Source organism: Hippopotamus amphibius, chromosome 4, assembly GCF_030028045.1.
Source record: "Hippopotamus amphibius kiboko isolate mHipAmp2 chromosome 4, mHipAmp2.hap2, whole genome shotgun sequence".
Lineage (NCBI taxonomy): Eukaryota > Metazoa > Chordata > Mammalia > Artiodactyla > Hippopotamidae > Hippopotamus > Hippopotamus amphibius.
The window spans coordinates 21,379,464-21,406,666 of NC_080189.1; the positions used below are offsets into that span (position 1 = coordinate 21,379,464).

The following is a 27,203-nucleotide window of genomic DNA, read 5'->3' on the forward strand; positions in this document are numbered from 1 at the left end:
CAGGGTTTTCAATTTAATTAAAACAATTCTTCAGCTTGGGGATCTATGTCTGAGCTGAGTTGCTTTTTCTTCTTCTTTCTTTTCAGTTCTCTCTTTTTTATAATGTTCTCGTCTCCTCAGTCTTGCATCTCAGTGTAGCAGGATATCTGAAATGATAATGAGTAGATGAAAAAAGAAAAATGATTTCTCTTCTGGTACCTTAATGGAAGGTAGTGAAAGAACTGAATCAAGAAGTTAATAGTTACTATCATTTATGCTCCCTAGAAAGCTTGGTACAGGCGAGCTCTAAATTATCTTTGCTAATGGGACAGTGGGAGCAAATGAAATGATATCATGGATCTGTTTAGTACTTGCCATCTCCCAAGTGCCTTTCCACACAATACCTCATTGAACCTGCCCGGCAATGCTTTGAAGTTGCCATCATTATCTTACATAACAGATGAGAAAGGTTAAATGACGCCTCAAAAGTCACACAGCTGATACGTGCCACAGTTAGTCTCAAACCCAATTTTCAATATTAAATTTGATGCCTCTGCAAGGACTCTATAAACAATTTTAAATTCTCATTGGGGGTGTCCCTTTTAATTTTCCCTCCCATAAAATCAATGCAGGCAAATGGCCAATTTGACAGGTCTTAAGTGTTGTATCCTTGCCATCTCCAGGAAGAGATGCTGATGAGTGGTGAAATATTGCAAACCAGACCTACTGTGTGAAATGTTCTCGATAACAGCCAAGGCAAGAACTAGAATCCCCTTCGTACAGTGAAGAAACTGAGGCTCAGAGACACTAAGTAACTTGCCCAAGGGCACAGATCTGGTCCCAGCCTGCTCACTGTGATGTGTTGGGTGGCTGCCAGCCTGGCCAGTTGACAATGCTCTAGGTGCCCACTGCCTGGTAAACCTGCACCAGGATGGCAGCGAATTTAGGTGACCAGGACACATTTGCCTTGGTCAGCCCTGCAGTCCCATCATAAGAGCCACTCGTGGCCCTGCCCTGCTGGTGGCGGGTCAGGCCCACGAGTTCCCTTCCATGCAGGCTACCTGTTTCACATCTCTACTGTCTAGATGCACAGCAGGGAGGGCACGAAGCCCAGATGCCCTGGGGAAAAGTTCGGCCTCCCCATCCCATCTGGACAGGCCATCTTCACCAGTGCCCTTGTGCAGGCTGTGTGAACGGACGTTTCAGGGGCCCAGGATGGCCATGAAGGAAGTGAGGCTCGGGTCCCACTGCTGAGAAGAGGTTCCAAGAGCCAACTGATGTGTGTTGGCTGCCCTCTCCGTTTCCAGCCAAGCCTCGTGGTGCGTGTCACACAGAGGTGGGTGGACTTGAACCCTTGACCTCAGCCAGGGGGGTCACAGATGACTAGCGACCTCTAGGCTTATGCGGTCCTCTGATGTTTTGAACTGCCCCCCACCCCCCTGCCTTATACCCAGTAACTTTTACCTTCTTTTGCAGGAGTGTCTTAGAGCTCATGTCAGGATGGGGTCTCCCCTTTACCCCCAAGTGGCCATCTGAAATAGATGGTCCTTCTCTCATTAAAGCACATAAGGGATAACCCTCACCGCAATAGTAATTGATCAGTTAATTAATTTAAAAGACTCATAGCCCCAGGAAGCTAATATATAGACAAAGCTGTGCTGTCTCTCCCCATTTATCTATGCCGCTGCCTCTTTAAGACCCCCAGAAACGGAGCCACCTCAAAGGACAATCCCACCCCCCATTATGCATCCTCCCCTCCCCATCACTGGGAAGGGGGAGAAACCCATCAGGGCCTGCTGTCAAGGGGTCGGCTGGAAATCAAGTTACAACCGACACCATGTGTTTCAGAGCATCTCGGCTCCCATCCATCGGCCCAGGGCATCGTTAATAATCCACAGCCTAATGACAGAGATGAATATGGGAGCAGGAGCAGGGGGGCAGCCCGGTGCAGTGAGGCGGAGGGAGAGAGTGACTTATTAGCCCTGCTCCAGGTGTAACCTTCTTCCCACAACCAAGCCGGGGCCAGGATGATTTATTGGTACAGTAAACAGATTTTTATAATTAAAATTGATTTTCAGTTTTAGCCTGGTCTGGAAGGACCCGGTCAAGTTCAAGAGGGGAAAGAGGGGTGATCTAGGGAAAGGAAGGGAAATGTGCTCTCAATTTCCCGTATGTCTTAGATTGTTAGAACGGGAAGGAACCTCTCCTTTTACAGATGAGGAAACAGCAGCCCGGGAAGTTGAAATATTCGGCCAGTCTCAGACGGTGATTCGACCTGGGTCTTCTGGGTCCCTGAGACACACTCATTTCCCTGGGGCTGTTTGTGCATGCTCTCACAGAGCCACGTGTACTGTGGTGTAGGTTGTTCACTGCACAAGGACACATAACCAAGGGGCTGCGTCACGGCAGCCATGTCTCATGTGCTCCCCAGAGGATGTATTCAGCGGTACCAACGGGGACTGTTTCCTCTAGGGGTCAGCTCTTGCCAGTCAGCAGCTGCCTGGTCCTCTGGGCCTGGCCCCATTCGATCCTGCTCTCACAGCCCAGTGCCCAGAGGCTACACTGGGGCTGTTTATTGAAAGAGCAGAGGGCTCTGCAGTGGACGGTGCAGACACATCGGGCTGCCACATGCCCAGCCCAGCGTAATTCACCAGCAGGGAATTTGCAATGCTGGGAGAGGCAGACGCTAAGGTACAGGGGGAATGAGTGTGCCTGTATATTCAGGAACACACAGACCTGGTGCCTCCGGAGGACTTGGCTGGTGCTATGGCACTACCACCTGTGCACACTGCCCTTGACCACTGCCTCCAGCGAAGCCCATTGAGAGGGAGAAGGTGAGTCCACGTCCATTGTCAGAGTCCACTTAGGAAGTGACTTCTGTTCCAGCCCATCACAGGGCATCACAGTCACAGGACTCTGAGTCCTCCCTCTTCCCTGGCTTTTTGTACCGAGTCCCTCAGCCAGTGCAGCTTCCCGATGGCTCTGGTGGGAGCACTTCTCTTGCTGCCCCCCGCCCCCCATGTCCCCTTGGGCATGTCATATTTGGCTGTATAAGAGAGCAAGGGAGGATACATGAACAAGAGCACACTCTTTAAAAAATGATAGACGAATAGTATATTGCCTCTTTTCCTAACTTAGTATTTTTTTTAAAATAGACTTTATGTTCTAGAGCCATTTTAGGTTCACAACAAAATTAAGCAGAAAGTACAGAGAGTTCCCATATACCCCTGCTCTCCCCTCCCCCCAAAGAGCCTCTCCCACTCTCAGCATCCCCCACCAGGGTGGTGCGTTTGTTACAGTCAATGAACCTGCATTAACACATCATTATCTTCCAAAGTCCAGAGTTTACATTAGGGTTCATTCTTGCTGTACATTCTGTGGGTTTTGACAAACGTATGACATGTAATCACCATTATAGTATCTACAGAATGTTTTCACTGCCCTGAAAATCCCCTGTGCTCCACCTGTTCATCCCTCCCTCCCCACTCATGCCGGCAACTATTGATCTTTTTACTGTCTCCATAGTTTTGCCTTTTTCCGGAAGCTGTATAGTTGGAATCACAGTATGTAGACTTTTCAGATCGGCTGCTTTCACTTAGTAAATTACATTTAAGCTTTTTCCTTGTCTTTTCATGGCGTGATAGCTCATTTCTTTTTAGCGCTGAATAATATTCCGTGTCTGGATTTACCCCAGCTTGTTTATCTATTCACCTACTGAAGGACATCTCGGTTGCTTCCAAGTGTTGACAATTATAAATAAAGCTGCTATAAACACCCATGTGCAGGTCCAGATTTTCATCTGTCCTTCTGGACTACCACCCACTGTAGGGAGACGGACCCAAGACCCAGGTGCAAAGACTTCAGTGAGTCCAGATTGGCAGAAGCACCTTGGGAGAACTCACCTCATCCCATAGGTGTCCAGCCCACGCCCTGCCCTCGGGAGGGGCTCAATATCTGTCTGCTGGTGACAGAGGAGGAGCCTTTTTAAAAGGCTGAGTAACCAGGAAACGTAAGGAACGCTCCCAGTCCTTTGTTTTTGTAATTATGAGTAGATTATCACGGTACACGAGCAACAAATTAGGACCCCGGTGTAGAAAAGCACAGTTTAATGCTGCGTCGAACTCTTTCATAAGTCACATCTGATTACATTTAATGATGTATACAACTCTTATCATTTGTCCTTCAAATGGGGTGTAACTAGCAGACATGTAGAGTAACTGGTTCTGTGCTTGCATCCAATAGAAGGCAGGATTAGGTGGTCTGAAGGTCTCACCCAACGATGGGATTCTTGACTCCTTGTGCTAGGTTTGAGCAGCCGAGCCATGCCTTTACAGTTACCTTTCTCATCTCCCCATGGGTTTTCTCGGAACTGTGCTCTGGGTGGGTGTGGGTACTTGTTCCAAGCGTCCCAAGACGTCAGAGCTTCAGTTCATACGCTTTGCACGTGGGAGTCACCCAGACACTGGTCACGGGGGACAGGGAGGAGGAGATGTGAGAAAAAGGAGAAAAAGTGGGTTCCAAAGGCAGAGGCTGTGATCTGGCAGGGTGCCCCACTCCTGGGGGCGTTGGGAGCCCAGGGCTCTCACTCCTGTCCCCACTCTGCTCCCAGGACCCAGCCTTCAGCTGCTGCCACCAGGGAGAGCTCATTCATGCAGAGGGATGAGGGAACCTGCCACTTTCTGAGAAAGTGAAGGGAGAAAAAGAGAGAGAATCACCTGGGGTGGGGGGTGAGGGAGTGACATTGGGGCAGGAGGAGCTGACGGGGAGGAACTGACCATTTCCCGTGTGGCGTTCCTGGTCCTGACCTTCATTCTGCTCCCAGCCTTCCTTTTTCGGACATGGCGCTCTTGGATTTGCACTGTTTTCATATTCCCTTCACTCCTTGAGGGAGCTGTGGACAGAGAAGCACAAGGGTGGGAGGCCGTCCAGGCTTTGCTGAGTCTAAGTGAACAGGACTTGAGGGCCAGGGCCTTGGCAGAGATGACATGGGATCCCCATGGGGGAGCTTTCTCATCAGTTTTTCTGCCTTAAATGCCCTCCTCTCCATCTGCACCCTCCACCCCAGAGAGGTGGGTTCATGATGCCTGTGCTGCCAAGGAGGCCTGTGGGTATCCAGGGCTTTGCTTCACCTGCCCCCTGTTGAGGAAGCTGAGTTGACTGGACCAGCTGAACAGCACGGAAGATCGGGATGGACCCTACCAGACCTTGCCTTCTAGAGAAAGCCTGCAGGGTCAGACTTATTCCTCAGCACAGCTGGGAGGATGACTCAGAGCACAGCCCAGGAAAACCAGCCCACAGTGTTCCCTCAGATCTCTGGGACCACAACTAAGTGACTGAGAGGGACTCCGGGTCAGAATAAGCTGCCCACCCGGTCCTAGCCTGCTGCCAGCAGCATGAAGTTCAGCTTATCCCGATCTGTTGTCCAGCCTGTGGGTTCAAGCTGCTCCATGCCCCCCAGACCACACCCCTGGACCCCAAGACAGGACGTGGACGCACGACGGAGCCCTGGGGAGCAGCTGCCCCAGGACATGAGCCAGTTCTGAAGTCTGCAGCCCTGGAGCCAGGGAAACAATTCCATAATTGGTAAAGTCTCCTGAAGTCAGGCACACCATACCCTCCCGCTCCTGCCAGGGTGACATCGTGCCACACGGAGCGATGCTCTCGCATCCTGCCCAGCCTGAGATGATAGAAGCCTTATTTGGAGATGTGAGTCGTGTATGTTGACACAGATCTTGCCATGGAAACAAGCCGGCCAAAGAACGATTCTAAGAGATATTTAAATGAGACCTTCCAACCCAATTCTGCCTTCATCAATTTCCGTGATGTTTGGAGCTGGCTCAGGCAGTCACTACTGCTCCTCATGGGGGAGTCATGGCCCCTTGGCCCCTGCAAGAGAGGGGATTCCAGTGGAGAAGGGAGGCTGGACCAGCCCTGGGGCAGTCGGAAGTCGCGGACTCATAAGATCCGGGCTATGCCATTTGCTGGCTATGTGACCTTGAGCAAGTCGCTTAACCTCTTCCAATCTGCATCGCCAGCTGTAAAATAAAGATTGTCATCCCTGACCTGGCTACCTCGCCAGGTTGTGGTGAGGGTTGCATGCAATCATGCCTGTGGGTTTGCTTTATAAATTGTGAAGCCAAGGGCAAGGGTCTGGTATCATGTGATGCCCATTCCGCCTGTCTCTGTGCTCTGGGAGCCTTTGATCTTCTGCATCTCTCAGACCCCAGGGCAGAAATCCATCGTCCTTAGATCCCAGCTCCTCTTCTCCCATGGCCAAAGCCAGTTGTCCCAAACCCAGTCCATCCTCAGGGTCATTGGCGGGGGGTGAGGGGAGGAGTATAATGCTTTGAGAAAATACAGATGCTCAGCTCCTGGAAATTCTGATTTTGCTGGTCTGAGCTTGGCCTGGGCGTCAGCATTTTCTAAAAGCTCTACAGTTGATTCTGTTTTTGAGGTCTGTGAGTCTGTTTCTGTTTTGTAAATAAGTTCATTTGGATCATCTTTTTAGATTCCACATATAAGTGGTATCACATGATATTTGTCTTTCTCTGACTTAGTATGACAGTCTCTAGGTCCATCCATGTTGCTACAAATGGCATTATTTCATTTTTTTTTTATGGTTAACATTCCATTGTAGATTATACCACATCTTCTTTATCCGTTCCTCTGTGGATGGACATCTAGGTTGCTTCCATGTCTTTCCTATTGTGAATAGTGCTGCAGTGAACATTGGGGTGCATGTATCTTCTCGAATTATAGTTTTCTCTGGATATATGCCCAGGAGTGGGATTACTCTACAGTTGATTCTGATGTGCAGCTAGGTTTGAACCACTTGGCCTAGACCCCACTTCCCTGCCTGCCCCTCCTCCCGAGCACTTACTACGTGCCCTGATTCTCCCCTTGAGTTGCAAGATTTCCAGAGGGCGGTCCACACTCAGCAAATGGTGACATGGGGCACTTGCGAAGGGAGTCATACAAAGAAAAGCAGCCCCTGGCACCCCTCAGACTCTCGTCCAGTTCAGGCTACATTCACAGCAGCATCGCAAGCAGGCTTAATGGAGGAGAAAAAGCTTCTGTAAATGAATTCTGCTCATGGCACACTACCTGCCCTAAATTGTCACATTTTGTTTCCTTGCTGCTGCGTCAGTCCTGCGTCCTGCAGGTTTGTTTGCAAACTCAGCAAATGCCCTGTGCTGAATCCTGTCTGGAGGCTGCATCCTCGTGTCCCTGTCACAGCAGGGTCTGCTAGACTCTGTGCCAACACCACCACGCTGGTCCTCACTGCCCGACCTGGGCCTGCCAGACGCACCATACCAACCAGCGTACCCACATGCCAGCACACAGCACGGCCGCTTGTGTTTGGCCAGGAGCCAGCCTGATATCATGTCCTAGACGCACAGCCAAGTTTTGATTATGCCTGTGTGTGCGTAGAGGTCAGAGGGGAAGCCGAATGCATGGAGGCCACAGAGAACCCTGAACTCAGCATGGCTCCCTAGCTTCACCTCACTTTCCTGGGTGCTGTGGGCAGTAAAATTCATTCATTGAGATCTTTCCTCCTCTTCCTGCCCTCAGCTAGTCCAAGGCAGAGAAAAGGCTATCAGAAAAGCCGGAGAGGGGAGCGGAGGAGGCAGGGAACTGGTTGGAAAGTTCTGGGCTGGCTGTAGAACTAAACCCCTATTAATAGGGAGGAAGCTGTAGTTCTGGGGGCCACAGAGGGTTACTCCGTAAAGTTGGGGAAGTCAGGAATAAGAAAGATCATAAGGTCCCAGCACAATTTCTCTCAAGTCCAACTCCTTTTCCAGTGCTGCTTATAAAGTAACCAAGGACAGAAATGTTCACCTCTCACGGGGACACATCTGGAAACCTTTCAAGTTGAACTTTAAATTTAAAGCTGAACTTTTTGTTTAGGAAAACGTTACCTGTTTCAGGAGAAGCAAACCCAAAAGGTTAGTCGGCCGTCGTTGTCATCACTGTAGTGATAGATGCCATTTATTTGATACAGGTGTCCAGGAACTGTGTGGCGTGTTTTACATGTATTATATTCTTTGATCTGCATTACCTATGTGAGGCTGGAAAATGTTAATTGCCTGAGCAAGCTATTAAGTGGCAGACCTAGAGTCTGAGTGGCAGCCCCTCAGATTGCAAAGCCCAGGTCCTAACAACTGTCCTGCCACCTCCCGGGGGGACACCCCTGCCCCCAGTGTGCTCCCCACTCCCAGATTCCTCCCCCAGGTTTTCATCTACTGAGCTTGTCTGTCATCGGCAATGACTTTTTGATGTTAGGGCTGTTGGTGGCTGTCACAGAGACCTGAGTGAACAGAGACAGAGAGTAGTTGAGGCTCTTAGCCTTCCCCCGGCCACACCGCACACGTCCTCTGAGAATGGGCACACATCAGCCAGGATCAGACACCTCCTCCTCCCCACCCCCGTCCCCGGCCAGCAATTATATCTGACCTCACTGAGTCCCCATCTAAATAGAGCCCTGACCAGACGCTTCTCATTTCAGAAGGGGAAATCTACTCCAAGTCTTAGTCCGATGTAGATCAAATTCCCCAGCTGAACGCACAGTGAAATGAATGAGTTACCCCCCCACCACCACGCCCCCCTTGACAGTGAACCTCCTAATGGAAACCAGCTGACCCACGGCTACAGTCCAGTGGGGTCAGCTGCCGGCCAGTGCAAGTGGGAGACTCCGCCTGACCTCCTCGCCTCTGCCACCTGGAATACGTGAAGCCCGGTGAGGATGGACGTTGCTAAACACTTATGTGCTGGGACTTAATGGTCACCTAACAGCAGAATACCTTGTGTATTTCCATCACGCACGAGGAAACTGAGGGTCAGAGACGTAAACAAGTAACTGTCCCCAAGTCACACATTTGACAGGTGGCTGAGCCAGGATTTGAACCTAAGACAAGGTTTGAAAGCCTGTGCTTGTTCATCCTATCAGGCTGGACTCGGTGCAGCCACCATTCCTGAGCATTGTGGCCCCTTCCTCGCCCCACAACTGTTTACATTAATAATAGAAATGGTAATAAGAAGCACTGGTGGTTTTGTAGTCGATGATCACAAGTTGTGGTAGTTCTCTTTCTGGTAATAATGCAAAATACATTTCAGGTTGATGTCATCTAACTTTTCGAGATCATAAGAACTAGGGAAAGGACAGCCCTGAAACTCCCTAGTGTACAAAGTTATCAAGATGGAATAAAATGGGGGAAGACCCTGGAATGAAATTCCTGGAGACTTTTCTAGCCTTTAACTAGGATGGGCTCTTCCAGCTAGAAAGGACAATGGAGATCAAGTTATGTCTGAACACTGAGAGCCTGAGAAGAAAGGACCCTTGCCCGCGGCAAGGTAAGGGCAGGTCTAGGACTAGGGCCCAGGTCTCAGGACCCCCAACCCCGAGATGCTCCACCACACCAGGACCCCTCTTCACGGAAGCTGAGTTGACCCAAACCTAAGTGCGTGATGGAGTCTAAACACATGGGGACCGCAGGCAAAAATGCCCCCTCTATGCTGCATCTGAGCTAGTTAATTTTCCAAAGAGAAAACTCTTCCATGGCTCAGGGTACATACGCCTCTAGGGCGCTGGTCATCACCAGGCAGCCGAAAGGGACAGACCAATCAGTTGTGGATCCTTTCCAGAGCTCCCAGATGTTAGAAATCAATGGGCATAAAGATAAATCAAAACTTTGACTCTAAAATATATTTGGAGCTAATTAATTTCGCTTAAAAGACTAAAGTTTTAAAGCATCTTTTGAAAATTATTTTAATTTTCCAAGTCAAAAAAAAATGTTTTAAATTATACCCTGTCTGCAAAAAATTTAGACTCCCCAGAGTTGACCACTGTTAGAAGTTTTACTCTCACTCCAGATGTTGTTCTCTGCCCCCAAATATGTCTGTGTATTATAAATGCATAACTACAGGGTTGTCTTTTAAAAATGAAAATTGAGTCTTAATATACTGTTTCTGTAACTTGCTTTTATAAATTGAAGTACAGGTGATTTACAATATTGTGTTAGTTTCAGTTGTACAGCAAAGTGATTCGGTTATACATACATATACATATCTATATTTATATATCTGTATCTATATATTTTTTCCTTTTTTGATTCTTTCCCATTATAGTTTATTACAAGATATTTAATATAGTTTCCTGTGCTATACAGTAAATCCTTGTTGTTTCTGTAACTTGCTTTTTTAACTCAAAGATGGGTCATGAATATCTTTCCATGTCAATGATGCAGACATACTTTATCTCAGACTATGGATGTAGCATGATTTATTTAACCAGTCCCCTAAGGATGAACATTTTAGGTTATTTCCAAATAGTCATTATCACATACAAAGCCACGGTGATAACCCACAGCCATGCACCTGTACCTAGGTGCGAGTGTTTCTACAAGAAAGATTCTAAGAAGAAGACTTGCTGGGTCATTTTAGATTTTAGTAATAACTACAAAATTATGCCTCAAAAAGGCTGTACCACTCTAAACCCCCAATGACAGTGTATAAAGCATAAAAACCCTTTAAAACACTGTCATTTTAACTGTTGTCCTTTTACATTTGAAGAACTCCGGAAAGTGCCCTCGGGGCAGCATCTCTTAATGAAAAGGTCACATTTGCCCATGTGGGCCAAGAGGAGCCACATCCAAAGATGACTGAGACATCAGAGGACCCCCTCCACTTCCCGCAGCAGCAGGCGGACCCCTGACCCCGCCAGGGGAGCTCACGTAGGTTTGTGAGAGTGAGAGAGTTAGCTACGTTGAGGCAGGGGGTGAGGGTGGAGGAAGAGGATTTAGGTTTCTTTGAGGCATCTGTGGTCTCTGTCTCCTTCCTAAGCCAGCAGCACCTGGCCGCGTGAGCAGGGGCCCTGTGTCAATGGGCCCTAGGAAGCTCCCTGCTGAAGGATATCAGTTTCCATTCATTTGGACACCATGATTTTTCCCAGGGTCGTATTCCTTTTTGAAGGAAGATGTTTGTCTGCTATACAAAGGAGCCACCTACCCAGAAAGGGTTTCTGCAAGAAAAGCTGTGTCGATTTGCCGACCTGCTCCTGTGGCCCAGAGCACCTCTGCCCACAGATGTGTGCAAACGCCACCCCTATTACCAGGCACACACGTTTGGGCACACACCCTTGGGCTGCTGTGCACTCATTCACATCAGCGTCATTTGCCCACAACCACTCTTTGGTTTGAACAGTTAAACCATTGCTGGGGATGCTGCCAGCATTGTCCTTGACAGAAGGCAGTTGGAGCAAAGGTTGGGTGCTGGGTAGAGGAGGCCTTGCCCTGCCACTTCCCACAAAGAGCCGTGCCAGCGAGCCAGAGGGTCTCTGCATATGCCTCGGAACTCACTTGGCTCAGCTGCCGGGCCTGGATAGAGGTATCACCGTGCCAGCCCCTCCTTCACCCCCTTCTTGGCTGCTGGAACAAAGGCCTGCCTTGAACAGGCTGAGTTTGGGAAACTCACACCAGCAGGTCCCCAGTCCCAGCTTGGATGGGGCCGTGGTCTGTCAGCCGAGCTCGATGAAAGATGGCTGGACCCGGAGCAGCACTTTGATCCCCAGGACAAAGGCTCCTTGCCACCTGCTGGGCTTGGGGGTGGGGAGGGAGGCTCATGTTGCCCCCTGGGTGTGGGTCCCAGGGCTCTGCCTCCTCATTCATCCCTGACCCCAGGGCTAGGTCACAAGCAGACACCTTGGGCAGGAGCCTGTATCAAGGGATTGAGTATCAAAAGAATAGTGATAGTAGCCATGTGGCCTTGAGCAAACCCTACAGCAGCTGAGCTTCACCTGAAAAATGAGGGGACTGGCAGCTAGATTGTTTTCAGGGCCCCTTTCTGCTATTAACCCAGTGAAACCCTCCTCCTGTCCTGGGCAACTTCTCACCCACATGTTGGTGCGGGGTCTCTCTGGGCAGGATGTGTGTGTGGCTGTATCTCCTGTATCAAAAGCACTGGATTGGCCCACCTTGCAAGGTCTCTTAAGCCCATTGTGTGAATGTAAGCATGAGAGCCCAGAGAGGGGAGAGAAGTTGACCTTTACACGAAGAGGTGAACTTGTGGCAATAACCCAGAAGTGATAGATTTGGGGGGAAAGCCAAGACTGTCAAATCCATGATCTCCATTGGGGTCCTTGGACTATGTAGGAGCTTCACAGGAACCAAATTTATTTATTTATTCGTGCATGCAAGCATTTGCTCTCTAGCTCATGAATTCTCATTTGCTGTGCCTGAGCTGAGGACCAAGTGTGGTGGGATAAAGATGGCTTCGCACCACCCCTCTTGGGGGGCCTTTCATCTGAGAAAGATGCTGGAACGACAGAGTCGTTCTTGGCATTGCACTAACACGTTCATATGTGTCATCTCAATGCATCCCCAAAATAACCTTTCAGGGTGCTTACTCTCATCCTTAGGTGAGAGAAAGGAGGCTCAGAGAGGTTAAGTTAGTTGTCCAAGTCACACAGAAAGTGGCAGATCCAGGATTCAAATCCAGGTCTGTCTTTACCCCAAATCTCTGCTTCCACTTGGCTCTGAGATAAACTATTCCAAACTCTGTTTTCCTCCCCCAACCATGCTTAAAGGAGCCAGGGGTTCTCCCTGGAAGAGGAGGGCTCACTGAGATCTGCTGTCAGCATCTCTTTAGGGCTCCTACTCAGTGATGGACTTCTTTGCCCTCTAAAGGGGCCCTTCAGCCCCTGAACTCAGCCAGACCTTCCTGGGTTACAGTAAGCAGCCTCCAATGCTGTGGAATTTTCAACCCGGGAACGTGGGTTCAGTGCAGGGGACAGAGGTTTCTCAGTCCCCTGGCCTGTGTGCAGGGTGTCGGGTGTGCGCTGGCCTGATGCAGGCTGTAGACTCGGCTTCATTTCAGTTTCCACCTTTGCCACCTCCCTGCTGTGTGACCTTGGGCAAGCTGCTCAGCCTCTCTGGGTTGTGGCTTTTCCATCTGTGCAGCATGGAAGGGGGCTACTTCTCGCTTGGTGAGGGGTCTGCCTGAATGGAACGCAGGCCATTGCGATGTAGCCCACACCGGGAGGCGCGAGGATGGGGTGATTTCTGGAGGCTGCAGATATCGCGCTGAGAGCTCCTGGCCCAGCTACTGCCATTTGCTAATGAGCAGCAGCATATGCTGATAATTCCGGCGTCAAGCTTACTCCTTGGCTGTCCGAGTTCCCAGAGCAAACTGGCTTCCTATTAGGCATTTATACTTATTAATAGCAGCAAATTGCAGCCCTCCGCAACATCTGCTACTTTTTATTTGCAAAGAGCTTCCCAGACCATTTGTATTAGTAGTATTTTGTGACCAGCTCTCCGAGGCAGAGGAGGCCCAGGTCCTCCTATCTGAAAATGAGTCAACGGAGGCATAAGGAGGGGAGAGGATGTGTTCAAGGTCACCCAGACACCCGGAATGGATTAGAGCCAGAACCTCAGCTCAGGCCCCAAGCCTCGTGCTCTGGGGCTGTGGTCCTTGCTGTTCTGAGCATCCACAGGCTTAACCCCAGAACCCCTGCCTTGAGGCAGGTGGGGACAAGGGTGACAGCCGTTGCTGCTGCCTTGCCCCTGAGCCTCAGTCTGCTCTCAAGGGAGGTCCCTGCTGAATTAGCCCCCCTGGCCAGAGCACAAGCAGGAGAAATTGCAAAGTTCAAGGCAAATCATTCCCGAGGAGTTTTATTGCTGCCAAGTGGATAAAATCACTTCCTGGCACTGGGGTAGCCAGGAGGTCAGGACAGACAGTCCTCTGAGCATCTGTGCTTCCAGTCAGCTCTCCACATCTGAAGAGCCGTATTCTGTGGCCAGAGCCTTTTCTGGTACTTTGCTTAGGGGCTGGGCCTCCCAGAGATCTATACATCTATGGTCATAGAGAGTTTGATCAGCATGGGAGGTATTGGGAAGATTCATTTGTCATGTTAGACCCAGTCATTAATGATCTCTCCACCACAGTGCCAGATACACATAACCTGAGTGTTTAGGTAGACCTGTTTGGTGCTCAGGATAGAAATTACCACACTGCCACCTTACCCCTCCTCATTCAGCTTCTCTTCTCTCCCTTTCACAGGACCTTCACACCTGGGTGTGTCTTTCTGCCCAGGACCTGTGTATTGGTTAGCTATGGTTAGCTATGGTTAGCTATTAGCCCTCCCAATGCTGTGTAAGAAACCATCCCAAAACTCAGTAGCATAGAATAATAGGCATTGATTCTCATTCTCATGGACCTGCAGATTCATTGCATGTCAGCCCATCTAGGCTAAGCTGGGTGGTTCTGCTTCAAGCTGCTGTACCAGCTGAGCTTGTCTCCTCTCTGTGGGTTGGGCTCAGGTCTGTTCCACATGGGTTCAATTGGCTGAGAGGAAGCAGCTACCTGGGGAAGCTATCTTTGTGGCAGTGGCAGAAGCACAGAGGGCAAAGCATATCTCAAACCTTTGCCCTGTGCTTGCTGCCATCCTATGGACCAGATCCAAGGATGGAGGCCAAGCCCAAGGTCAAGGGGTGGGAAGTACACTCCACCTCTCCATTCACCATAAAGCCGGGTAGGGATGGGCATGGGGATGTTACAGGCTACTTCAGGGAAACGAAGAGTTGGACCTCATAACACAATCCACCATAGCCTATGACCAGCCTTCTGACCTCAGCCTCTCTTGCCATTCTGCCAGATTCAAAAATACCTGCCACCTCTGAGCAAAGAGGATATGAGTGACTGAGTTCCAGGCACCTGGAGTGACATGAAATAAACCCAGCTTCCCAAGCCAGTGCTCAGCCACCACAAGTTCAAGCCCTAACAATGAGGGGCTTAGAGGCCATCGCGGGGAGATGGGGCTCTACAAAACCCCTGCATGGCCCCAAGTCATCAGAAATGAACCCTGGAGAGGCAACCAGAGGCCACCAAAGGAAAGAAAGGCCCCTGGAGGGACTTTGAGAAGCTCCCAGAGACCACGATGCTAAGATCCATACGTATTGCTGTGTTAATAATTTTCTAGACAAGGACTGACTTGCCCCAACTCTGCTTCCTTTGCTTGGGGACAGGAGATGGATAGGACAGCACAGGGGACAGTGGGTACCAGGCACAGCATCCACACAGCTTGACAGCTTCGTGGCAGCCCCTCGGAGTTTCTTCATGCGTCATCTTGCCGCCTTTCCTTTTTTGACAATTTTGAAGGAAATTGGGTACTTAAGAAGCCTTTTGGACATTTAAATTAACTCCCGCCATCAGCCTCAGTGTATCCACTGTAGCATTAGCATCCGATTATAAGAGGAGAGATGGAGTAATAACTCACATTTCGACCAGAATGTCAAATGCTTAAACAAATTAGAGATACACGCAGAGACTGGACGTTATATCTATGAAACATTTCTGAATGTAATCAGCAGAGCAGCAGGTACCCTCTGGAATGCTAATGACAACAGGCAGAGTGGGACCCTATTGCTAGAGGAAAGCATCTTTCAAAATATCACGGGAAACCAGACAGGGACTGGACAGTAGGGGCCAGAACTCAGGGCAACTGCAAAAATTCCTCCAGCTGCCTTGAGCACGTCCAGGCCCCAGGCCCAGCAGAGAAAATGGGTTCCGTTGATCAGCGTGAAAGCTTATAACAGCCATGGCCATGAGTTGGACTTCTGCGTGAGCTCCTTTGCTCCATTGTCAATCACTCCTTGTCTTCCTGTCCCAAGTCATTGTTTTGTAACTTCACGGTCTCGGTCATGGGGCTGGATAGGTGAGGGAGTAGAAGTGATGATTCTATTCAGCATAGTTCCAAACCAGACAGAACTGCGCTATATTATTTAGGCAAGTTTACCTTGGTGGCAAAGGATAAAACAAACCAATGTAATGGAGGGGGAATGAGAGGTGGGATGGAGATGGGGACACAGGTGCTTCTGGTCATAATTAGGGATGAGAAATACTGAGGCAGAGGCTGAGCAATAACAGGACAGTCTGGTAAAACCAGGAGCCATTTGACCTCACAGGAGGTGTGTGCATTCCAAGCCCCTCCTCTGTGCCTCTTGGAAGGGGTGGAGGTGAGGAGCAGTTCTGGGTAGAACAAAGCTATGACATTATTTTTCCAAATCAGGAAACAGATGTCCAGAGCTTGAGCATGACAGCTCCACTCACATGACAACACACAAGAAGGGACATTCATCCCGAACCCTTTTGTCCACTTGAGATTACATTGAAAAGAGTAACAATGCCTATCTTTTCACTCAAGGATCTCAGAATATTTCATACACATGAATTTATGATCGGTCTACCAAGAGGAAGCTTCTCCCCCTTGACCCAGGCTGCTGGGCAGGAAATAGGTGTTCTTATATCCACCCAATCGTTTGTTATTTTTGTTGTTTTTTATTGTGGTAAAATACACATCACATAGAATTTGCCGTCTTGACCACTTTAAGTGTTCAGTAGCATTAAGTACATTCTCATTGTGCAGGAACCATCCCCACCATCCTTCTCCAGAATGTTTTTCTTCTTCTCGAACTGAAACTCTGGACCCATTAAACACCAACTCTCCATTCCCTTTCCCTCAGCCCCTGGCAATCACTTTCTACTCTCTGTTTCTATGAATTTGACTATCCTAGATCTCATGGAAGTGGAATCATGCAAGATTTGTCTTTTTGTGACTGGCTTATTTCACTTAGCATCATGTTTTCAGGTTCATCCATGTTGTCGTTTGTGTCAGAATTTCCTTCCTCTTTAAGGCTGAATAGTATTCAATTGTATGTATATCCCACATTTTACTTCTCCACTCGCCTGTCCATGGACAGTGGGGTTGCTTCTACCTTTGGGCTATTGTGAATCATGTTGCTGTGAACACTGGTGTACAAGGTCAAGTCCCTGCTTTCAATGCTTTGGGGGTATGTACCCAGACGCAGAATTACTAGATCATATGGTAAATTCTAAGTTTAACTTTTTGAGGAGCTGCCAAGCTGCCCAGTAGATTTTTACATAAAGCCAACAGGATGTGCCAGGAAGACTGTGCTACCCGAACCCCCCCACCCGAGGAGCCCCACTCTCCCCCAGCACAGTGTAGGCACACACGGAGGTCCCGAGAGGTGGTGGGGCTCCTGCCTCTATGAGCAGTGAGGGGGCAGCCACATCAGTCCGCACCTCTCCTGGAGTCCGGGGGCCAGGGGACAGACCTCACTCGTTTGTGGTCTCTGAGACCATCCATCACTAGGATACATTCATCTCTAGACAGGTCACATTGCCATCTGATTTGTTCTCCAAGCAGAAGCCCCCTCCATGACTTTCTTTTTTCACCTCTTCCTGTGGTCTGAATTCCCTCACTCAGTTAATTAGCATGCCTGGCACTGTAGCTTAAGACTTTAATCAGCGTGGGGTGGTTTTAATTAATCGTGTGTCTCTGCATCTGGAGTGGTTTGTGTTCCAGGGTCAGGAGAGGAGCCGGAGATGGGGGATGGGAGAGGCGGCTTTGTTTGGTGTAAGGTGTGGGTGGAGACTCTAGGTATCTGGGGAGAGAGAAACCTAGCGCCAAGGTGGCTCGAAAGCCATCCAGCCACCTGTGCAGCCTATTAGCAAGGTGTGGAAGGTAACGAGAGCCATTAGGGTACAGAATTGTACCCAGATAAATTGTACCCAGATAAATGGTGGGCTGAATCTAATTTCCAAAAGTGATTGAAAGTGTCAGGCAAATTTCTTTTGCTCTCCAGAATTATGTGGGATGGGGACTGAGGCAAAGTAATGACGTAGATCGGGAGATAAAGGGTCACCCTGGGAGAGCGATGTCAGAGATGTCGGCCGTGTCGGAAAATACTGCCTAAAAGTGGGACTTTGGAAATTTCCCTGGGCCTGGCTTTCTTTGGGAAAGTGCTGGAAAGGTGAAGGGAGGTGGCACTCAGCTTTAAAGTAATGGTAACCCTTCTACGTGGACTGTCAGAATCCTGGTGTTTCCCGGGTTTTAGCATCCATGCTTTGAAAAGAATGGAGAAAACCTAGATAAAGTTCAGAAGAGTAATAAAAAAAATGACTAAGTGTACAGATAGAAAGAGCCTATAAGGAAAGATGAAAGGAAGTTGGGTAGCATCATAACTTCCCAGGACTGGTGTCCCTGTCCCACAGGGATCCACCCTGATGAAAAACAAAGAAAAGGAGGTACATAACTGATACAGTAGGTGGTAAAAGCCCTGAATAAGTCCAGGAAGCTGGGCCAAGATGAGGCAGCGAATGGTTTAAGGGCAGACATCCCAGATCAAGGAGGAAATGACGTGATCAAGGTACTAAAGGAGAAAAGTTCTTCCAGGCGTTAAACTCCTGACCAAGTTCATGAGGCCTAGGAAGGCTGTCAGAGCAGTTTGGGGTGATGAGGGGGAGAGGTAAAGCGGCAGTGCAGTGAAGAATGGGTATTCATGACAAAGACGACAGTGATAATAACTGTCACTTGCAACGTGCTTGGTCATTTACAAGGCAGTTTCCAACCTCTTGGGTCACCTGTGCTTTGGCGAACTCTGTGAATTAAGGGGGATTTCCATCTCCATGTTAAAGATAAGAAAAAATGGGATTCAGAGACCGTGGGATCTCATTGCCAGCAAATGGTGAAGCCAGAATTTGAACCCAGCTCTGCAGGCTCCCACACTGTTTCCAACCAAACAAAAATGACTCTTGTTTAAAATCGAGAGAGGAAGAGCTTTACATTTCCAGGTATTGGCATTATTAAATGCCAGTTGCAAGATATTTTTAGACATCTGAACACAAACGCTTTGGAGAAGATCAGATTCAGCAAGCAGCTGGCTCTTTGTGTGGTGCAGCCCAGAACCCCGTGTCACAGGCATCTGAGACGGATTATAGAACATGTCACTGGGAGAAACCGGGGAGGATATTATTAATTAAGCTTAGACCAAGAAAATGCTTTTGATTGAACAAGCCATGATTTCCTCTTTAAGCTGGTGCAAAATATGGAGTGCTAGACAAGCAGCTGGAACATATGAAAACATGAGTATGTACTTATGTTGCCAACTTTCATCATCTATGGCCCCTTTTATTACTTTTTTCAGCTCTAGGCATCAAGTTTTGAAAGATTTTTGCCTGCTAAACAAACTATATTTATTAAGTAATAGTATATTTCCTATTTTTAATATGGGAAATACAACACAGAGTATGCATACAAACAGAAAACAGCAACAATCCAACTTCCATTAGGCTTTTGGAAATATTGAAAATAGCTGTGGACCTCCTTACCACTCATGAATTCCTAGGAGTCTAGGTACTTTGCGTTGGGTACCATTATTTATGCGCTTATATGACCAGCGTGTCTATGCCCATTTAAGGGGTAGGGAAAGAAATTAAAGAGGCAGCAGGAAAAGGATTGGCTCCTGGCTGTGTGTGGAGTCGGGCGGCGGGGTAATTTGTAAGAGACAGATTGTCGGGATCAGTTACAAAAATGGGCAGGTTGTGTGTAGGCAGGGCCGAGGCCTGGCCCAGGCTGATTGCGTGAGAGGTAATAAAAGGAAAGATAATATTCCAAATGTGTAAAAAGACGGCTGAGAATGTGGAGAAAGGGCCGCCAAGAGCAAAGCTATAGGAACGGGAGCAGGAAGCTAAAAGGTACCTTGGAAGAAGTGAAGATGCAGGGTGGTCATTAAGATTGCTCGATGGGCACTAGAGAAAACAGAAAAGATATATGAAGGGAAGAAGAAAATTAAGGTGAAAAAAAAGGAAATCATGTGGGATTTGAAAATAATAATTAATTATTAATTAATTCCAAAAGAGAGTTTCAAGACTAATTGAGCAGACTCTGGCGCCAGTTTGCCTGTTCACAAGTTACAAGCAGCCCCTGCCAAGTGTACATAATTTTATGGAGAGAGATGCCCCATGAAGCAGCAGGGAAAACACAGCCTCTGCACTTGCTCGTGAAGCACAGAGGCTCGGCCAGCTCAGAGTGATTTATACTTCTCCGTGTCTACTGTCTGATGGCAAGAAATTACAAAGGAGGACCACATCAAATTCTCTCACCTCAGGCTGCAAGTTTAGGTAAGAAGTCCTCCATTGAGATAAAAAGGTATCCCAAATGGAAAAGAATGATCACACACACACACACACACAAACTTTTTGTAACGAAGAAACTGGCAAAAGTGAAGAAGAAAGACCTGGGCTATAGGAAGAAAATTAAAATTCCATTTGATCCTGTGTATCGTTATTAAGTACCTCCTGTGTCTCAGACCCTGAGAGATCACGTCAAAAGACATCGGGGCAAAGCTACATTGGAGAACAAAGAAATTCAACAGATCTTTAGGAGTATGCAGGAAATAGAAGCATTTGGACTAAACAGAAATGTCACGTGGAACATGTTACATTAACAAGCGGCTGGTGAAAGCTAAGATAAAGTTTTGGGGTTGGAGAGGAAGCCTCTAGTCATGAAAAGAGTGTGGGCAGGGAGAGAAATAGCAGCAGCTGCTCTTTGAAAGCATCAGAGTGTACAACTCTGCGAGCCAGTTGGCCAACATTATGAGACAGAGAGGGTGGGCGAGCGACAGCCACGAAGCGAATGGATCACACCTTGTTGGAGAGAGAGAGCAGGGTTTTGGACTTGGAACCACAAAAAGGATGAAACCTGAAGGAGATGGTTCTGGGAAGGGGCAAAATACTTCAAGGCAAAAGAGAAATGAGAATGGAGAAAGAAGGAACATGTGAGTTTATTACATTGATAAGAGATAAATATGTGATGAAGTGCATGTGTGTAGAGATACTTAGGGCTTCGGTGGTGGGAAAATGTAAATGTCCATGATGTAAATATCTCTGATAACAATGTGATGTGAATTCTTTGGAGTCTATTCCCAGGGATTTCTAAGAAAATAACGGCTGGTTGTCTCCCCTGGGTGCTTATGTGGCCACCTGCTCAAATATGATCCCTCCATGTCCCTTCTGGTTCTGGGGCTCTGGGCCCCTTTCTGCTTCTACACAGTTTTAGGTGATACACCTGGTAGGATTGTTGCAGAAATCAATCCCACAAGAAACCAAGCACCACACTCGGAGGGTTGGAGAACTCAGGTTTATTGAGCCGGCAGACCCAGACGAGCTAACACTCCAAAATTCTGGGCCCCGTTCCAGGTGTATTCTCTCCTTATATAGGTTAAGACACATAGCTACAGTTGGCATTAATTGATTGGCTACAGTTGGCATTAATTGATTGGCTACTTACTTTCCGTAGGTTACAGGTGATTACAGAGCGCGGGAGTTGCTAAGGGTTACATGCAAAGGGTTTTCAAACAAAGGTGAGCAGGGTCAGGAACAGAACATTCCATATTTATCTGATCATCTTTTAGGTTCCAGTTGATTGTTAAAGTATTTTGTCCTCACTCTAGTGCAGCAAGCAGGTTTCACAGAAGCAGAGCGGGCATACAGCTATTTTCTAGCTGTGTATGAACTCCAGAGTTTTCTCATCAGGATGACATCACTTCTTGGTGAACTACCGGGTGTTCTGCAAAATTTTGACCGCTGTCTCCCGTGTGGTCCTGTCCTAGCTCACCAGAGTCCCTGTGGAGTCCTGTGGTCAGTATGGGAGCTGCGGCGAGTGCCTTGGCTCGGGCGATCCCCACTGTGGCTGGTGTGTGCTCCACAACACGTGAGTACCGCTGGGCAGCTCCCTCCTGCCTCCCTCTCCCCCAGTAATTCTCCCTCCTGGTCAGCTTCTCTCTACTCTCCTACCGCTTGACCTCTCTCTTCTCTCCCTCTCTTTTCTTTCTCTTCCTTCCTTGTATCCTTTGTAAATCTTATCTCCCTTCTTTTGTTCTGACTTCACTTTATATTGTCAACTTCCCATAAAAATATATGGAAATGTCAGCATGGGAATGATGATGGGTCAGGATATGGGGTCACCCTGAATCATGACACACTGGAGGGCTGGAGGGAGATCTCTGGACATTTCTGGTTGCAATTTGACTGTAGACTGACACTCCAGGGCTAAACAGCAGGAAAAAGGCATTGGACTTTTTATTTTTTAAGGTTTTTTTAAACATATTTATTTATTTGTCTGGCTGCACCAGGTTTAGTTGCAGCACGCGGGATCTTTAGTCATGCCATGTGGGATCTAGTTCCCTGACCAGGGATCAAACCCTGAGCCCATACGTTGGGAGTGCAGAGTCTTAGCCACTGGACCACGAGGGAAGTCCCTGGACTCTTTTCTCCAGGCTCACCTGGGCCACTAAATCACGTGTGTGATGTCTACTGTCCGTTTAGGGATTGAGCAGCCACTTAGCAGACTTCGATATCCTCCCAGAATCTTCTGGCATTTAAGGGGTACGTTCAAGTGTGTAGCACTCAAGAACCCTCCTCTGCAGTCCTAACATTTGTCTGGCTGTCAGAGCACCCTGGCCCAGGGTCACTAGGCCAATGTTTGCAACCCTGGTCCAAGTGTGGGCCACCGCCCGCATGTGCCTCTTCCTTGCTGGCTGCATTTTTCTCTCTAGAAGTGGGAAGAAGGCAGTGATATACAGTGGAGACAAATGGTAGCCTGATAAATGAGCTGACAGGTGGAAGTAGGGTAGAGACAACTGCCCAGATGTGTGGAGAACTGAAAGCCTTTCTTAGGGGATCCAGAGACCCTTGGCATCACTGGCTGGAGAAGCCAGCAGGAGTTGGGCCCCACTCAGTGGAATTTGGTCCCAGTCAAGCTATTGCTGTGGGAACCCCAGGCTTCTGGTTAACACTTAAAACTTGACATGCTATGAGTGGGACACAAGTATTATAAATTAAAAAGAAGGCCTTAAGTTTTCTTACTAAGAGCCTGAACTGTATGTGACCGATGCCATTTATCAGTCATTTTCAACTGTGAGAAGGCAGGGCAGGATGTTGCCTCACTGCACCCCAGGAGTGCCTCTGAAAGTTAGAAATGCCCCCTTAAATTCTAACACATCCTCTCCAAGGGCCCAGGAGGGGCACCCTCCCGTCTCTGGGTAACAGTCTCGGGCATAATGAGACCTTGAGTTCCCTAAGGGAAGGTTTAAAATCCCGCAGGTATGCTATGGTGGAAAAAACGGAGACCCATCCAACGTACCCTGAAAAACAGGTAACTTAGAGATGACCAGAGCTGGGGACAGGAGTGTACCCAAAGGTGATTATCGTAGCAGATAACAGAGGCGCCTAAGCCTGGCCGCCATACAAGCGGTTGGAAGAGACGGCATTCAGAATCCAGACCAGCTCTGATCAACCCAGAAGAGCTGCCCAGATGCTACTTTGCAAGGCAGAGGGGAATTCCTTTTCTTTGTCGCACAGAGTGAGGCAGAAAGGGCCCGTGCTCCAGACCCGCTGCTTCCTTGGGGGCCTTGGGCCAGCTGGCTTTCAGCTTGGCCAGGGGTGGCTCAGCCGCTCCTGGCATGAGGCTCTCACACCTGGCATCATTTAAAGGCAATCAGAGAAGCTGCCCCCCTCCCCCGACACTCTATGCCTGTGGGACCCAAAGGCCAGTCTCTGTGTCAGCTTTGATCCTGCCTGGTGATGCTGGTCCACGCCACACAGCACTGAGCCCTGTGAGGAGCAGGGGCCCTGAGGCTCTGAGATGGTGGCCCGGGGGCTGCGGGTACCCCCACCTCCCCTCCCCAGAGCTAAGCTAAACAAGAACGACAGGAGGAGGTACCAGAGACTACTTCCTGCATGGCCTCAGTTTCCCCTCAGTAGCATAATACCTGCCTCCTGTCAAGCGGCAGAAAACAGGGGTGGACTGGGGTCAAGGTGCGATCTAGACACTTCACAAAGGAGACCATCAGCCTGCATTGGACAGCCAGCCACTCAGGGTGGCCTAAAGAAAACAGCCATGGACATGAACTTTGGAAACCTGCCTCCACGTCCAGATTCCACATCCCCCAGCTGTGCAGCCACCTGGGCCAGCATCCCAGCTCCAAAGTGCTCTGCCGGCTCAAGGTGTGGTTCTCTGTGACCTTGAGCCTCCTGGCTGGGGGATGGGCCGGGTGCTGGGGGCTGTACGGACGTCGGGCCCAACTCCCCCGGGGGGATTCAGCTCACGAGCACCCTAGGCCAAGGCTGCCTGCCTGCCGCGACACTCTGTACATCCGTCCTTCCTCCCTCCCTCCCTCCCTCCTGGAGTTAATGACCAGGAGAACCCCCTGGCCCACGTGGCCAGGTGAAGAAGAATAGATTCCTGGATCTGCTAAGATGGTTTTCATCAGGATATAATGCTTACTTTATATAGAGTAAGATAAACAGATGCTCAGTGTACAGTTTGGAAAATTTTGATAAATGCAAAACCCAGGTAATGCACACCCCGATCAAGATACATAATATTTCCTTCATCCAGAAAGTACTCTCAGGCCCCTTCTTAATTCTTCCCAGTGGGCCTTTCTTTCCTATTTGCTTAAGTTCAGGGCACGGCCAGACAGCGCTCCTCCTAAATGTCCAGTTTGCACCCCTTTCATTTGAAATAGATGCCAGCTGGACTTTCCTGGCTGAGGTGGATGCACGAGGACGTGGGCCGAGCAGGCGGGAAGGGAGCAGGCTGGGGCAGGCAGAGGCGGTGCGGGAAGGATGAGGACGGCCAGAGAGCTGCAGATGCTCCTCCTGGGTGCCTGAGTTTACTTAAAAAAGGGAGGGAGGTGAAAAGTCCAGGGGGTTTCATCACTTTGGGGGAGCACTGTGCCTATAAATGCAGACCCATCCCTAGATCTTTCACACTGGCCCTGCACTCTCTATGCCAGACACTATGCTAGGTCAGGGCACACAAGGGGCCTGCATTAGAAATCCTGCCCGGAAACAAGTTCTTGGGAACCAGGCCTCTGGTCCAGGGATGCGGTGAGGGTTGCCGTCTCTACTAGAATCAGCGCATTTGTCAGGTCCGCACAGCTAAGTGCTGCAGGGCCCAGTCACCCTGCCCCGGGAACACCGTGCAAAAGAGCATCAGGAAGAGGGTTCCTTGTTGTGTCAAGATACATCCATTTTCTGTCACTTCTGCCAACGTTTCCCATGGTTGTCGGGAGTGAGAGGGTGGGGGACTTTGTGGGAAGAGAGTGACAGCAGAAGCTCTGTGTGTGTGTGTGTGTGTGTGTGTGTGTGTGTGTGTGTGTGTGTGAGAGAGAGAGAGAGAGACAGAGACAGAGACAGAGACAGAGACAGAGATGGAAGGACTAGGAGGAGAGAGAGTGTGTGTGCGTGCAGTTCAAGGCGGGGCCCCCACCAACAGGTGGCTCAGGTGGCTGAAAGGGCTGTTTGTACCAGCAAGGGCACAGGTGGGTTACAGACCGAACAGGCTTAAGAGACGCTCGTGTAATTGAAACCCTCCCTCCTGTGACTCACCCTCAATTGTCTGAGCACAGGCCTGCCAACCCAGGAGCACGGAGGGTCACCCTGTTACCCTCTCTTGCACCCCGGGCCCCAGCCCACAGGCTTGCTGGTTTCTAATGGTAACGACAGCGTAAACAAACTGGGTATTTATTTGTCCATGATCTTGCACCTTTATTCACAGGGCCTCCACCCCATTGGGCCTGAGCTTATTCTGAGCTGGGTTTGGGAAACGAGAGACTACAGCCCACCCACAGCCCTGAAGCCCAGCCTTCACCGGTCCTGGGCCTGGAACTCTCCCTTTGACCACGAGGTCCCTGGCCCCCCACCGCCTTCCCCTCCCACACCCAGGCCAAGAAGCCTATCAGTCTGAGCAGGTAATGGGATCCCCTGCAGACCCGGCCCCACTGATTGGCCCAGACGATACCTTTCTTCAGCAGGGTCATCAGCGTTGCTCCTGGGAGGCTCCTGTAACCCAGGACATGGACAGGGGAAAGATAAGATCAGCTTTTATGAAGTCTTACCCTCCCCCCACCCCCAGGACCCCTCCTCTTTGGAGGTTTCTTCTCCTGGAAGAATGCCCTCCCTGGGATGGCTTGGCATGGGTCCCTGTTCAGGACTCACTTTTTGTGGTTTCTGCCAAGACAGAGAGAAGGAAAGGACAGGAAAGGAAACATGCTGCTACCTAGAGCAGAAGCGATGGGTTAAAACTAAGAACCTGTCTGTGGACAGACCCAGCGTGAGCTCAGTTTTCTGCTGTAAAATGGCAGTGAAAAGAGCCATCTGACAGCAATGCCTTGAAAATTAGGGGAAGGGATGTGCCCCCTGGGGGGCCTGGAGGTGGCTCTGACTTCAGTGGCTGTGTAAGAAGAGGCTGTGGGTCAGACCCAGGACCTCCTCCTGTCCTGTCCTCCCCGGGACTGGAGGGCTGGGGTGGGGTGGCTGGGACAAACCCGCCACTGGGAAGTCTTCCCTCCTCGGGCAACCCCAATCAGCCACGCCCTGTAGACAGTCTTCAGCGGCTGTGTGTGTGGCTGCCCACCTGGGAAAGGACAGAGAGAGCAGTTTGTTCCGTAGTCACACTACATGTCCCCTTAATCGAGTCCAAACTGATTCCAAAATGCAGGTCTTTTTGTGCTGCTTCTTAGCGTATCCCATGGCCTGGTTTTATTTTCATTTATTTTTTTAATCTGTTTCCAAGGGCTACTGAATACTCCCCCACTAAGTCCATGATCTCTCCTCGGGCTCTTTGCAGGACGTCTACACAATCGTGCGGAATTGTTCAGATCTACTTCTGCCCAGAAAACTCTTTGCAGTCTGTGCTGTGGTCTTCCCTGACTCTTTGCCAAAAATTTATCAGCCTCTGGTCCAGAGGAAGGAGTCCCAGATGAGATCCTAGTGTATCTGAATTTTTTTCTCCACAGCTCAACAGATACAGAACCAATCCACAGGAAATTGATTCCAGGACCCACAGCGGGTACCAAAATCTGTGAATGTCAAATCCCGTAGTTGGCCCTCTGCATCTGTGGTTCCACATCTAGAAACTCAGCTAAGCTTGGATCATTGTAGTACTGTAGTACTTATAGAAAAGAAAAAGCCATGTATAAGTGGACCCCCATGGTTTAAACCCATGCTGTTCAAGGGTCAACTGAGTTGAGGAAACTAGCTTTCCTGGTCTTAACCACTGCCTTCTCCTTGCCCCCTCTGCATACAGTATGTATAACTCATGCCTTCATGACCAAAGCATAGTAAGTCAACAGCACCATCTTCTCATACCAATTGGGACAAGCCTTTGGTCTGTGCTGAGCTCTGACTGTCCCTCCCAGTCCAATGACTTGGCTCCCTGGGGAAAGCCTGAGGAGCTGGGCTACCTCTGAGGCTCAAAGTCCAGACAGGCACACTCATAGACCAGCGTTCCCACACTCTGCCCAGCTGTGCCACCCGGGGCCACACAGCATGGGGTGGCCCAGCTCGCATAAAGCAGATGGCTT

The 27,203-nt window shown here is 49.3% G+C and overlaps 1 protein-coding gene across 3 annotated transcripts in view; it reads left to right on the top strand.

Annotated features, from left to right (window-relative positions):
* PLXNA4 (plexin A4) overlaps positions 1-27,203 on the top strand; it is a 362,426-nt gene that overhangs the window by 238,371 nt on the left and 96,852 nt on the right. For all 3 annotated transcript variants that reach the window (XM_057733462.1, XM_057733460.1, XM_057733461.1), the window contains one exon: positions 21,447-21,547. In XM_057733462.1, coding sequence (XP_057589445.1) covers positions 21,447-21,547 — 101 coding nt within the window. The remainder of the gene's footprint in view (positions 1-21,446; positions 21,548-27,203) is intronic.